The sequence below is a fragment of the Barbatula barbatula genome (assembly GCF_947034865.1).
Source record: "Barbatula barbatula genome assembly, chromosome: 24".
Lineage (NCBI taxonomy): Eukaryota > Metazoa > Chordata > Actinopteri > Cypriniformes > Nemacheilidae > Barbatula > Barbatula barbatula.
In genome coordinates, this window is record NC_136787.1 from 5327412 (window position 1) to 5341079 (window position 13668).

A 13668-nucleotide genomic window follows, 5' to 3' on the forward strand; every position below is an offset into this window, starting at 1 on the left:
GAATATAGAGTATATGTCTATGATCAATGACCTCCAGCTATATATATGTGTGTGTGTGTGTGTGTGTGTGTGTGTGTGTGTGTGTGTGTGTGTATGTATATATATATATATCTATCCTGTAGACACTGATCAATAAACCCTAAACATACTTTTAAATACTTATAAGTACATGCATAGTATACATATATATATATATATATATATATATATATATATGTTTAGGATCAATAAACTTCTGCTTTAGATATACTCAATACAGGAGTTCATTGCAGTAACAATGTTTGTTCCCCATTCTTTAGATTTTGCAGATTTAGATAAGCCTTTTGAAACTGAATGCCAGAATTGTGCATAGGGAATTAAGGGAATAGGGAAGTGTACCCTTTTAATAATTACTTAAAGATATTCCCAGATACTCCAGATAATTCCACCCCAGGAAACTGTAATTTATCGAAATTAGCCAAACTGTGTGCGTGTGTGTGTGAGTCCTTGTTTTTATATCCCGGTGGGGATTTAAACCTGAATGCACAGCGACTCATTGGGACTCATGTCAGAGAGAGAGAGAGAGAGAGAGAGAGAGAGAGAGAGAGAGAGAGAGAGAGAGAGAGAGGAGAAAGGGCATCAGCCAGCCAAAGAATGAAAGTATCCGAAAGCCAAAGTTTAATCTTTAGTTATAAATTAGATGTGTTATACGCAGCTACATTATCTTGTGTCTATTAATCATTTAAGCCCTATTTTAACTAGGATGCAGAAGTTGCATCCTACTCATGAAATTATCAAAACTCAACTTTGTAATATGATCAATCTGCCTTGTACAGTTGGGCACCCAAACGCTCAAACTGAATTCTTTCCATCTGAAGCAAACAGACTGTGCCACTTTGTACATACTTCACTAAGGTTAGTTCCTGGAATATCTGAAATTATATCTGAACCGAAGTGCCAAGAAGTTACAAGCTTCTTGAAATGGTACAACAACTTCAAAAACGTATTGCACAAACACGGATTCATCTATAAGTTCACAAACAAACGTCTTGTCACGGTGCCTTTTCATGCTTCCAAACATGCATCTGCCATTGAGTAAATAAATAAGAAATGGACAGGTATATAGTAGGCTAGACCAATGATAGTTGGCATACTTTTAAATATCTATTTTGTATAAATATGTTTGACACCATTATTGGCCACAGATAAAGAATGGGAACATATTGTCACACTATAAAGTGGAAGTTGTCACAATAGAAGGTACAATAAAAGGTTTTTCTAGACACAAAACTATATTATTGACATAAACATCAAATCATTGCTTTGGTTAAAATAAATAGCAACTAATAAACTGTACAAAAGGACAACAGCTATGTGACAACTTGTCCCAATAAATGTATTTTCGTCCAGTTCACCCTTTGTAAAAGCAGTTTGATGTATATCAGTAATGATATTTGGAGGACTCGCAAATATTCCAAGACTGAAACCTGGAAAGCTGGATGCCAAATAATTGCAAAAGAAAAGAACTTCAACTCTCATTTCAAACTCAAAAACATTTGAGTTTGTGAGATAAAGTGGTTACGACAACTTCCCGTGTGACAACCAGCCAAATAGCCAACGTTTAACAATTAGACCGTTTATAACTGTAAATAATAATGACTGTAAACATGATTTAATACCCCTATGTTTTCGATCCCTAAACATCTATGAGAACAAGCACAGTTTCAATAGCATCTTACCTGCGTACTGTAGACGAACTGTGTCCTCCAGCACAGCGGTTGAGAGTGATGATGAGAGCGCGACTGTGATGGGAGCGCATGCGGTGGAGAGAGTGCGTGTGTCTTCCCCGGCGAAACCGGATCTTCTGGTCCACCCCACCCCAAACTGCCTCCGCCTCCGCCTCCAGATCGCGCATAAAGGATGCGTTGTTACCTGTAGCCAAAGCGGACACGAGCCAGTCTCCGCGCACGCGAACAAACCTCAAGCTTTATCCGAAGAGAATTTATCACCTCGCACGCGTCCTTGACAGTTTCTACGTTGCTTTCGCTCCTAAAACGAATTGCGTGCAGCCACTCTTTTTCTGTTATCTTAAGAATGCCCAACAAAGTGTGGACCGTTATTGGGGCATCCTTATTTTCACTGGACTACACAGTGGCACATTCATTAAGTTCATCACGTCTAGGGGTCCCTGAGTTGGTCTCTATGCCCCCCATTCATACCGGTTAACGAACAGTTGACCCCATTCATCCCAAAGCGTTGGCATGAATATTTTGGGTTTTACCCTATTCGGATCGACTGTAAAGTTTCCTCGAGCAGCTCTATAGGTATGAAAGCAAAACGGTCGTAGCAAACTTTATAGGAATTGTGTTTGGTCTTTGCCTCTCATGGTAAACTGGAAACAATGTGCAGCACAGCAATGAAAAGTTCTTTCATACAAAACGTTTTCAAGTTGCAAAGCAGCAATAGATAAATATCGCCTCCTATTGGCCATCAAAGGTCACACCGTATTGTTTTACTGTAATCTAAGATGTCAATATCAACATCATTTTTAAATAATTGTTCATTAACAATCAACCCAAAAAGACAAAATCCAGGCTATATAATGAAGGTAGATCATAAATCTCAGACTGACTGGTGAAACTTAGTTTTTAATATACTGTCATATATTTTACATAATTAAGTAGTTACACTTTTTTGCTTTTTGCAATGTTATGCTTTTGTCTGTGTTGTTTAACGAATTGTTCATGTTTTCACAATTTTGCAGATTACATTGAGCTGAGAAGCCTATATGCCCTACTGAAAAGGTTCCTACTGTGACAACAGGTTGTCACAAAAGATCAATGAGTTAAACACATCTATTTTTTAGGAAGGAGGCAAAAATGTCTTTCAACAATAATCTGTGAAATATTTTCTCTGGAGTAAAAAGTGTGATGTTTATCACCTCTAAATATACTCTATTAAGGTGTACGGTTTAACTTCACAAAGAATTTCACAGCTGAGAGAACTACACGTAGTAAAGCGGAATAAAATGCTGACGGACTGTAAAGGGTTTCAAAGGTCAGCCACAGGATTGGCTAATTTATGTTACTTGATCTACAGCCAGTGTGATTGCTACAAAACGTGAGATATATGAGCTTTGGCATTTTGGGGAACTTGGTGGATAAATTCTAAGGACTGTCGCTGGGTAACAGGCAGTGGCGGCTGGTGAAAAATATTCTCGGTGGGGCTGTGCCATACTTTTTTGTTTCCGTAACCATCGCAATAAAATTTAACACAAACTGCAGGACAGCAGTGCTCAGTGAAATAGTCAGTAATTATTTAATGCCAATATTAAAAAGTTGAGGCATTCGTACACAAAAACATAAACATCATGATGCACAAACACAAGCCTTTTATTTGCATTTAAACTGAACTTGTAAACAATTGACTATTTCTACATATAAGTAACATCTTTTGGAAAGGCTGTTGGTGCCATTGGTAGTAAATAGGCAACACAATATGCATGCTGTCAGAACAGAGTGGAAAGTGGACAATAACATTAAATTATTATAAAGTTTATAGGAATTCTTACACTGTATAAAGGATGTATAATATAGAAATGGATATCAAGTGGCTGAACTCAAACCTTTGACTGGAAGAATAGCATAAAGTATTTTATGATCAAACTAAATGTAACTAATTGTTAATGTGCTCCAGAACTGCAACAATTAATTGATACAAAACATATATACAGTAATATTAGCAAACACACTATTAAAATTTTTTAGAGTACCATATATAACTGAATGATTTTTATGCTAAGGTCAACTATATACAAAGAAACGTGTGTGTGTGTGAAGCTACGGGAGAAGCCGCGCATATACTGCTTCCCTTTTTCGCTAGCCTGCTGTTTGATTGAGAGGTCAGGTTGATCTGGGCCCAGCTCTTTCACCCGAACTTTCTCCGACAAAGTTCTCCACTCAAACGGATCTTGGAGGAGAGATTTCACCGAGTTAGGGTTGGGTCTTGGAGGAGTAACGTCCGCGCTCGCCATTGTCGTTTAGTAAAAATGGCGCCCCTAGAGCCCAGTCCTTATTTTATCAGGGCTTGGGGCGATAAAATGATCGCCCTTCTTGGATTCTATTTAAGAACGCTGATTGGCTAAATTTTATGTCATACATTCATATCTTAAATTAGCAATTGGCTTAACTGCTACATAGACCCGCCTCCTTGGGGCGCTTTCTCTATCGCCCCAGAGCTGATGAAGCGGTCAGACAGGCAGAGGAAAGGTTGCAAATATGATTTTGTATCATATTTTACATGTATTACTAGGTGCATTCCATATTTAAAACACACAAATATTGACATACTGATGTTTTTCTCATTATTATTACTATTTTTGTTTTAATTGTTTTAATTTTTTTTTTTTTTGTGGCTTAAGGGGGGCGGCGCCCTAGCGCCCTCTATTGGCCGGCCGCCACTGGTAACAGGCATGCTTAGACGCAGAGCGACACAGTGAAAAGACCAGATCTGAATGAAACCGGTTTACAGTTTAACATGAGACGTTAGTTACCGTGAAAAAATGACAAGAATACAATTCTGATCTGCCAGGAACAGAGAAACGTTAGTTAAAATGAGCACAGACAACATTTTCAACTTGGACCCGGGTTGTCCTGCTGTCCTCAGTTCTCTCACAATTACACATTTAGGACAGCCTGATCTGAACTGTGTATTTCTCAATGTGAACATTTCATGATGTAATGTCTGCATGTTAATTGTTTTTTTTAAATATATCATGTATTAAACATTACAAGCTATTTGCATGTTTTCAGTGGACTATTGAATCTCCTGGGGAAATATTCTATGTTTTTACACAAGACTTTTAAAAAAAATTGGGAAAAAAGGGGGTGAATTATAAAATAGTTTCTAATAAAAATTAACTTGCTAAAATACTTCCCATGACAACTTATATCATATATCTACCATTAACACACGATGATGTAAAATGTATACCCAGATTTTGGGATCTTCTTATGTCACTTCCTCTGGACCGCGTCCTGTCGAGAGGATCACATTCTCCACCGCAGTCACGTACTTCAGTGTCGGAGTTGAGGGTCAACTTTGGATGTTTATTTTTCAGAAAACTACGACCAAACGCTGCGTTAGTAACACTTCTATCAACACAAGAGGTAAACAGCTTTTTGTAACGTTTTGCATTGTAACGTTTCGCTCTCTTTGAACTCGCGCACAGCACAAACTCTCGCAGGCAAACGACTTTGCATAACTTTCAAACTAATGAAAATCTGAATCTATTCCTGTTTTACATTCCCATTTTATTCACAAATCAAGGTGGGTGTAAATCCGTTCTGCTGACGGTCCAAAATCCCGCAGCATATCACGAGTTAAGCTGAAACGTCCGTGTTTTATTATGAAGCGGTAATTTATGACGTGAAGGTGCTTCTTCGAAAATGGTTGTGCGTGTAAAACATATTCTACAAGACTCGTTTAGTTGTTGTCTGTTTTAATAACTTTGCATGCGTTGTCTTTTATTTGATGTCCTCATAAATGGGTTAAAATGTGCAAGCACGTTTAGTTTATCCTGCTGAAAAAACATGTAAAACATCACAGAATTATAATCTAGTTGAATTATTGTAATAGTTAACAGGTTGGGTTTGAGAGCATTACACCATTCTGGAACATGGCATAGGACATCTTTAAGAATGCTCATGATTCCCAATGGTATTTGTAACAACTGGGCAGTTAGGCTATAGAATTGATACAATTGGAAATTGTTGTTTTTTATTTGAGAAAAAATTACGTACACACAAGTACGTGTGATTCACAAGTTATACCTTAAAGTGAAACTTCTTTAAACTTTGTTTGATCTGTGTTGAACATTAATAAAACGTCAAGAAAGGAGAACTGGTTATTGCAGAGTTTGGGCAAATGTGTGGAGTTCTGCTGTTTTTGGCAATAGATTAAAATGTATTGTTATGAAAGATCACAAACTGTAGCATGTCATAGGGGTAGTTAAAAGCATGAGAGACAAGTTATACAAACGGTCAAGAATCCACTGTTCGAAAGGGCTATCTTAATAGTGAGGCTTTTGTTATAAAAAAAACATTTACAGGAACACATTCACTCTGATGCACAAGGTTTAGGGTTCAGCCCCACCCGATGTACCCCCTAGCCGGGCAAAATGTCCCGTTTTCTGAGGCATTTCACTACTGTGGGTGATGTGCAAAACACCGCCGAGCAGTGGCAGGACGAGGACCTGCAGCATGCAAGCGATGACTTTGAAGTTTCAACTGGTCTGGAACTGGGTCAGGTCAGCTTCAGAGACTCATTATGCCGCCTCTACAAATCAGAGAGGTTTCAGGTAAACCATAACACCCCCAAAGCTGCCCACCTTATATATACACGCAGGTAGTACAAGACTGTTGTTTCTTTCTTGTGTTTATTAGATTGTTGTTGTGTGCCTGGTTGTTCTGGATGCCATTTTTGTCCTGTGCGAGTTGCTTATTGACTTGTCTATCATTGAAGCGGATCATCACAGAATTGCCCCGCAGGTGAGTTCAGTTCAGAGGCAGTCTCTACTGTGCATTACCAGGAGAGCGTATTTTACAACACGCCACGGATGAGATGTGTTTTGTGTCAACATAAATACAACACTGTCAGTGATTATTCCGTGTTAAATCCCTCATCCAACTGATCCTACATTCATTTCAGATATTCCACTATCTCAGCCTTTCCCTTCTGACGTTTTTCATGGTGGAGTTGTCTGGAAAAATCTTCGCCTTCCGCCTGGAGTTCTTCCGGCATAAGTTTGAGGTGTTTGACGGGATTGTGGTGACGGTGTCCTTCATCCTGGATATTGTATATGTGTCAAAAGAAGATGCATTTGACGCCATGGGCCTTCTGATCCTGCTCAGGCTTTGGAGAGTGGCCAGGATCATAAATGGTATATGATTTTTAATCATTGATCACTATATATGCATATATATATATATATATATATATTTTACTGTTTTTGTTTGCTCTTCCAAAGGTATCATGGTGTCAGTGAAAAATCGTGCCCATCACAAAGTTCTTAAACTAAAGTCAATCAATGCAGACCTCGTTCATCAAGTCAATGAACTTAAAGAGCAGAACACAAAAATGGTAAGTAGTATCTCTTTGGAAGGGTCTATCACAGTCCATTTAGTTTGATATAATGTGTTATAATATTTTAACAGGACCAAGAAAACGGCAGGCTTCGGACCCTATTAAAGCAGCACAGCATTGAGTTTTGATGCCCTTGTGCCTGGCAGAATGCTCATTAAAACACACAACTTGTTACTGTTAACTTGAGACCGTGCTGAAGATGAGTCACGTCATTCCATGTGAAATGTGAAGAAATGCATGATGCAGTGCATTGGGTATGTTACTAAAAGTGTACATATAGTCATGTGCAAAAAAAGGTAATTCTGTAAGCTATTATATGAAGTGTAATTTTAAGATCAAAAGTTTAAAATGTGATTGATTTTTATTCTTAATAGTTTTGATCTGAAATATTTAGCTGTTGACCAAATGAAGGCTATACAGTAAGCACTACATGAAAACAAAAAAGTAGGAAGTTGTGATGGACTGGTTATCTGTTTTTAAATGATTGGCTTAGGGTGAGTATTTAACTAAGCACATGTTTTTTTTTGTGAAATAAGCATTTATTTAACTCAAGTTAGGTTTGTGTAGGCTATGTCACATATGCCATATACATATGTAAATTTGTTATTGTCATTCTCTATTGTTTAGGCTTTACTATCAGCCATTAAAAACAACAGTATAGAAGTATTCTTTATTTAGAAAACTGAATGAGATGACTGCATTATATACAAAACTCATTACAAAACAAGAAATATTCATTATATACTGTACAATAATATACATTCAAGCTATTAACATGGCTGTTTTAAAAATAACATAAAACGCATCAACAACTAGAGGCTGAAATGTCTTGAAACATGGTTTCAAAACCAGTGGTTGTCTTTTCAATTGTTTGTCAGCAGATACTGAAATGTGCTTGATAAATGCCTTGATTTGAAATCATACAAAGGGAAAAAAGAAGTCAAAGGGTAATTTAGCATCAATCGTAGGAGGAACTTTAAATCCTTGACTGGCTGACGCAGACACGTCAACAAAGCTCACAGAGGTTGTGACAGACAGAAGGGCACCAGCACTGGTAAGCAGGGCCTAAAGAAACAAAGATACAAGCGGATGTAAAGACAATATTGCTAGCCAGTATGTGCTAACTTCTCGTGAGTCGTACCATGTTCACCATGCTGCTTCATGTTGCTAAATAAATTGAAGGATGGGATTAACTTACCAAACTACTGGTATTAGTAAGGACTGTTTCCTTGACGCTTACAATCTGAGCCTGGGGATTCACCAAGGTTCCATACTTGGTCCACTTTACTTCAAGTTGGTAAGACTGTGGGATGCTGCATGTTTGCGGGCCCTTGGTTAACCATAAACGGTGAACCCAAACGTTAGTTGTGAATGTAAACAGTGGTTTACAAATCAGCTTTGCATCATGATGGTAACCAGCAAGCAAGTTTACATGTAAACACTTCACAGAAAGAGAAATCTAGCACCAGTTATCATAACTTAACATATGCAGGAAGCAAGTAGAATGCTAGGTACCGATGTTATGGTTTGAATCTGTATTGGCACCCAGTCCAGAGGGTTTTGAGGCAGGGAATTTCCAAAGGAGGCCACACGGTCAGGGAAGTTCTGTCCTTTCAGCACTGACAAAATTACTTCAGATAGCAAGGAACAATTGACTGCATCAGAAAGCCTATGAAACAAATGTACAAGAATCATTAGACACCATAATAATGGTAATAAATTTCACGTACAGAATGTCAGTTTAGTAAATTTAGTACATAATAACAAATCATTATTATACTAGCCTTTTACCTGAAAGTGCAGCCCGATACCATGTCTATCCCGAATAGGACAGGGGCCCGCCGGGATGAGCTGAGCAAACAATCCTGCTCTCCAGAGTTCTGGAGGATAGTTAGTGATCCTTTTGGGTCAGTGCTCTGAACAATTCCAGTAAAACAGCAGTCAAGGAGTATACCACAAATATGGGTTTTGCGATACAGGGTATACTTTAAATTTGTATTTATTTATCAAACCCTTTTTGCAAATGCAAACACTAGTCCACACCTGATATACACTGATTACTGCCCTGGTTTTTGTTTTATGTGGATCAAAAATAATTATACTTTTATACTAATGATAAGTATTTACCAGTATCACTGGTTTTTCCCTGAAACTTCAGGGAAACTCCTGTGCAACCGAGTTTTGTGATGTTTAGAATTTAAAATGTTTTATTATAGCATGCATTGTTTTCTATATTTTTGTTATATTCGATATACAGCCGAGGAAAAAATTAAGAGACCATTTCAAAATCAAGAAAATATACTACTTATAGGTATGTGTATAGGTACAACGGTCATTGGGAATGGTCTCTTAGCTACTGTATACTTGGCAAATATCCAGAATTGTGAAATGTGCTATAGAAATAAATATGAATAGAATTTTCCCAGTTCTAGTTTCATTCCTGAATTTAAATAAAGATAGCTAAATTGTAGATCTGCAATTTAAAAATACAAGTATAAAGTGCTGAAAATGTCATATTTCCAGTAGGAATTTCCCACAAACAAAAAATTAACCTTCCTTTTTTGGACCATGTTACGGAAACATTTCAGATCACAGAGTGCCAACATTTTCTTCATGCATAATCAATATAGAATTTTGTAGTAAAGGATATTCTGCTGTTCTCGTTCCTGCCACAAGAGGCAGTCCCACCACATAACCAGGATTGCCACTGAATCTCATCCCTGCTGTGCTTGTTATCTCCTGTTAAAGAATACAAAATGTACCTGCTGCACTGAATAAATATTATAATTTACTATTTTTAAGACATTATGATAAGGATAGTGTGGTACCTGCAGGAATGTAATCTTAAACTCTTGTTGTATGGGCACCATCACGCTTTCAATGGCTCCCAGTAAAAATGATGCCATTACACTAAGAATTTCACCAGCTTCACTGTACCTAAATATGTATTTCACCTAAAGAACATGACAGTAGTTATCACCAAGCTTTCCCTAATCCTCTGATACAGTTATGTACAGTACACACCTGTTTTACAACATTGTTGCAGACATCACCAGACTCCAGGAGCACAGGGAAATAGACGCCACTTCCAGCTGGGTCCACAGACGTCCATGTGCCTTCCAAAGACTCCAGGGTGATGGCTGACACTTCCACGCCTATAACCTAAAATCAGATGCGGAACATTTGAAAACTTTAAATTCTTATAAAGAATAATACTCAGTAGTTTAAAAAGTTGAACGGCTTACTTTAGCTTCTTTGTTCTTTCCCTGAAAAGCAAACGAGAGATTGTTACATAAAAGGTCCAATCTTTTTCGTAGACTAAAAGGCAAAACGGGACTCACAGTACGGATCATGAAAGTGGTATAGGCTCTGAGGTCTATAGCCTCGAGTGATGAGCAATCTTGTGCCAAATCAAAGCTTCTCATACATCTGCTCGTCTGGTCTTTGAGAAAAGCTGTGAAAGGTAATCTGTGTTTATGTAAGAGGTTCAATGCAAACGAATTGACCACAAGATTCGGTTTTAAATCGCAGGTTAGTTTTCGCTCTGTCCTACCTGCAGGGTTTGCATCTAAGCAGTGAGTTGTACCCGCAGAGGCAGGAAAGGGGAAAGACTCCTGCTCACCGGCCTCATTCACTGTTTGAATGACATCGCCATACTGTTGGTGGATAAGAGATAAAAATTTTGTTTAAATGTAGTAAATTAATTCAAATTGTATATTTTGTGAAGAACATTTATACAAACTACAATTGGAAAGAGACAAAGGATCTAATCCAATTCTAGTCCATTTTTACAGAAGAAAAAAAACAAGTAATGCTTTCCACTTATGTAAAAATCAACTATCTTGACATAAAAGAAATCCATATGTTATGAGAGAGAGAGAGAGAGAGACAGAGAGAGAGAGAGAGAGAGAGAGAGAGAGAGACAGAGAGAGAGAGAGAGAGAGAGAGAGAGAGAGAGAGGGGGGGGGATAATTTCATTACAAGCATCGATTTATTGCAACCATATTAAGTCTGGTTCAATCCTAATGCTAATGTTGACTGCATTGCTCGAATTGAAGGGGGGCTGCGGGGATCCGGGATCCCACAACAAGTAAAAAATAGACTTAGGGGGGTCCCTCAGATATTTTTATTTGAGTAAAAATGATATTGACAAATGTGATTAAATTCATTCAATGGATTTGGTAAATTCTGTGAATTAATTATTTACAATAATTGATATTAAGTTTGTTTATGGGCTAGTTGTCATGTGACTTTAAATTTGAAACACCAAACAACCGTTTAAATGTCATTTCTGTTCACAAAGCCTGTATTGATATGATCCAAAATACAGTAAAAGCCTGTTCTTTTATGTAAGCCTGTTTTGAATAAATATAGTTATGCATATTATGATCAAATATATTGTGTATTTTGAATAAATGTAATATTTTCGACACAAACTCCCGTTCCCACACTAAAAAATCTTATGGTGGGGACCCCCCATAAGACTTGATTCAATTCGAGCACTGGTTGACTGTGGTGTTCGAGGTAAGGACTACAATTGGATATGAATATCTGTGAGTTCTACAATTGGATATGAATATCTGTGAGTTCTACAATTGGATATGAATATCTGTGAGTTCTACAATTGGATATGAATATCTGTGAGTTCTACAATTGGATATGAATATCTGTGAGTTCTACAACTGGATATGAATATCTGTGAGTTCTACAATTGGATATGAATATCTGTGAGTTCTACAATTGGATATGAGTATCTGTGAGTTCTACAATTGGATATGAATATCTGTGAGTTCTACAATTGGATATGAATATCTGTGAGTTCTACAACTGGATATGAATATCTGTGAGTTCTACAATTGGATATGAATACCTGTGAGTTCTACAATTGGATATGAATATCTGTGAGTTAAAAAAAAGAACAATTTACCAGATATCCTGGAACATTTCCTATTGCAGAGCTCTGTGCACTGGTGTCCCTGGTCTGGCCAAAGAAAAATCCCACAAATTGACCAAAAAGGGAGTCAAAAGTTTCCTCAGTGGGAATTTCAGGAGTGCCAAATGACATTCCTTCTTCATCTTAAAGGGAAGCAAGAATAAAAGTTTCTATTCAATGTATTATTAAAAACAATACAAGTGTTTAAAGCAACATTAAAGGGATAGGTCACCCCAAATTATTTTTGTAAAACACAAAAGATATTTTGAGAAATGTCTCTGTGGTTTTGGGTCAATGCATTGGAAATCGATGGGGGTTCATGTTGTTGGGTTACCAACATGGTTTAAAATATCTTCTTTTGTTTTCTGCAGAAGAAAGTCAAACAGGTGGAATGACATGAGGGTGAGTAAATGATGAACATTTACAACAACACTATACTTTTAATTCAAGATACCTCATACAGATCAATTATTTTAAGGAAATAGTACAGTAAAATGTATGTAGTTATTTTCTCACTCCCATACAATTCCAAACCTATGCTGTTATTTACAAAACACGATATGAAACATAACCACTTGAAACACATGGCATCAAAGTATAAAATAACAGTATTTCAAACAGCACACTGTCCTTTTAAATAAAGATACGTGTACGCACAGTTAGCAGATTGAATGCAGAAGACATCAGGGTTGACCTCCTGCTGAACAGACGACTGGACACGAGACAAACCATCTGCTGTGGTATTGATGGAAAAGACAACTGTATCCTTTTGGCACAGTCTGGGGTCACTACTGTAATGAGAAAGCAGGTGTAAATACATATAGTAAGTCATGCTGTATTCTGTGGCATACTTGCTTTAAGCACACAAACCCACATGTGTCATTAGTTTATAAAGTGCTAACCTGATTGTCTTTATTGAACAGTCTGTGAATAGGGACACTTCCTCTGTGCAGTCTGGATCACAGCAACAGTTAATGTCACACTGACCAGTTTGTAAGTTGCATGGACACAATTTGACGACTGAGGAAAACGGAAATAGAAATAAAATCGAATAAACACACCAACATTTTTGTTCAGAGAGATATCCTGCTAACCGCGATCTTACCTTCAGTTACTGGAATAGGGAGGACACGAGAGACGGGCAGGGGCAGTGCTAATCGCGGTACATCGGGGGTCGTGTTGGGGAACGACTTGTCTGCGGACTCGGTTTGATCGGGAAATGCAGTCACATATTCGGATGAATCTGGGAAAGAAGACGGAGTGGGAGTGATTCCCAACTCCGTGAAATTTAGCGAGTCTTCCCGGTCAGAAAATGTGTCGTTCGTATGAAGTGTGATATTAATGCTTTCGGTAGTATTCGCGAGTTCAACGCACAGATCGGTTTTTGAAAATGCCAAAATAAGAAGACAACACAACGCCGCCATGCTTGGTTACATGCCGTTGTCAGTGGTATCCAGGAAGTGAAATGCATTGTGGGATTGTGAGTAAAAACTTCGGATCGATCTATCTATCTATCTATCTATCTACTTTATTTTTTTGATTATTCAATCCAAGCGTTTCACAAAAATTCTCTATATGACGGTATATTACGCCACAATTATACAAAATAAATA

At 37.6% G+C, this 13668-nt stretch overlaps 2 protein-coding genes across 3 annotated transcripts; one reads left to right on the plus strand and one right to left on the minus strand.

Annotated features, from left to right (window-relative positions):
• The first annotated feature begins 4995 nt into the window (after positions 1 to 4995).
• On the plus strand, positions 4996 to 8321 carry hvcn1 (hydrogen voltage-gated channel 1). 2 transcript variants are annotated; one of them, XM_079449025.1, is made up of 6 exons: positions 4996 to 5147; positions 6114 to 6337; positions 6423 to 6527; positions 6688 to 6919; positions 7007 to 7119; positions 7194 to 8321. In XM_079449025.1, exons 2-6 carry the CDS (start codon positions 6158 to 6160, stop codon positions 7248 to 7250), a joined length of 687 nt encoding a protein of 228 aa, XP_079305151.1. In that variant the 5' UTR covers positions 4996 to 5147; positions 6114 to 6157; the 3' UTR covers positions 7251 to 8321. The 2 variants fall into 2 exon arrangements, with proteins under 2 accessions (XP_079305151.1, XP_079305152.1); XM_079449026.1 differs by having other exon boundaries at positions 5006 to 5147; positions 6089 to 6337; positions 7194 to 7936.
• Positions 7649 to 13517, minus strand: tctn1 (tectonic family member 1). Its single transcript, XM_079449023.1, has 14 exons — positions 13161 to 13517; positions 12958 to 13075; positions 12713 to 12846; positions 12050 to 12198; positions 10676 to 10778; positions 10464 to 10576; positions 10368 to 10388; positions 10147 to 10284; positions 9951 to 10076; positions 9773 to 9861; positions 8914 to 9051; positions 8638 to 8791; positions 8321 to 8452; positions 7649 to 8187 (listed from the first exon to the last, which is right to left on the minus strand). Exons 1-14 carry the CDS (start codon positions 13477 to 13479, stop codon positions 8041 to 8043), a joined length of 1881 nt encoding a protein of 626 aa, XP_079305149.1. The 5' UTR covers positions 13480 to 13517; the 3' UTR covers positions 7649 to 8040.
• Positions 13518 to 13668: the final 151 nt, after the last annotated feature.

Coding starts and splice junctions, on each gene's coding strand:
- tctn1 (XM_079449023.1), bottom strand. CDS start 13,479: ATGGCGGCGTTGTGTTGTCTTCTTATTTTGGCATTTTCAAAAACCGAT. Junction 10,389..10,463: donor CCACTTTCATGATCCGTACT/GTGAGTCCCGTT, acceptor TTTGCTTTTCAG/GGAAAGAACAAAGAAGCTAA. Junction 8,453..8,637: donor AGATTCAAACCATAACATCG/GTACCTAGCATT, acceptor TGGTTAACCAAG/GGCCCGCAAACATGCAGCAT.
- hvcn1 (XM_079449025.1), top strand. CDS start 6,158: ATGTCCCGTTTTCTGAGGCATTTCACTACTGTGGGTGATGTGCAAAAC. Junction 6,528..6,687: donor ATCACAGAATTGCCCCGCAG/GTGAGTTCAGTT, acceptor CATTCATTTCAG/ATATTCCACTATCTCAGCCT. Junction 6,920..7,006: donor AGTGGCCAGGATCATAAATG/GTATATGATTTT, acceptor GCTCTTCCAAAG/GTATCATGGTGTCAGTGAAA.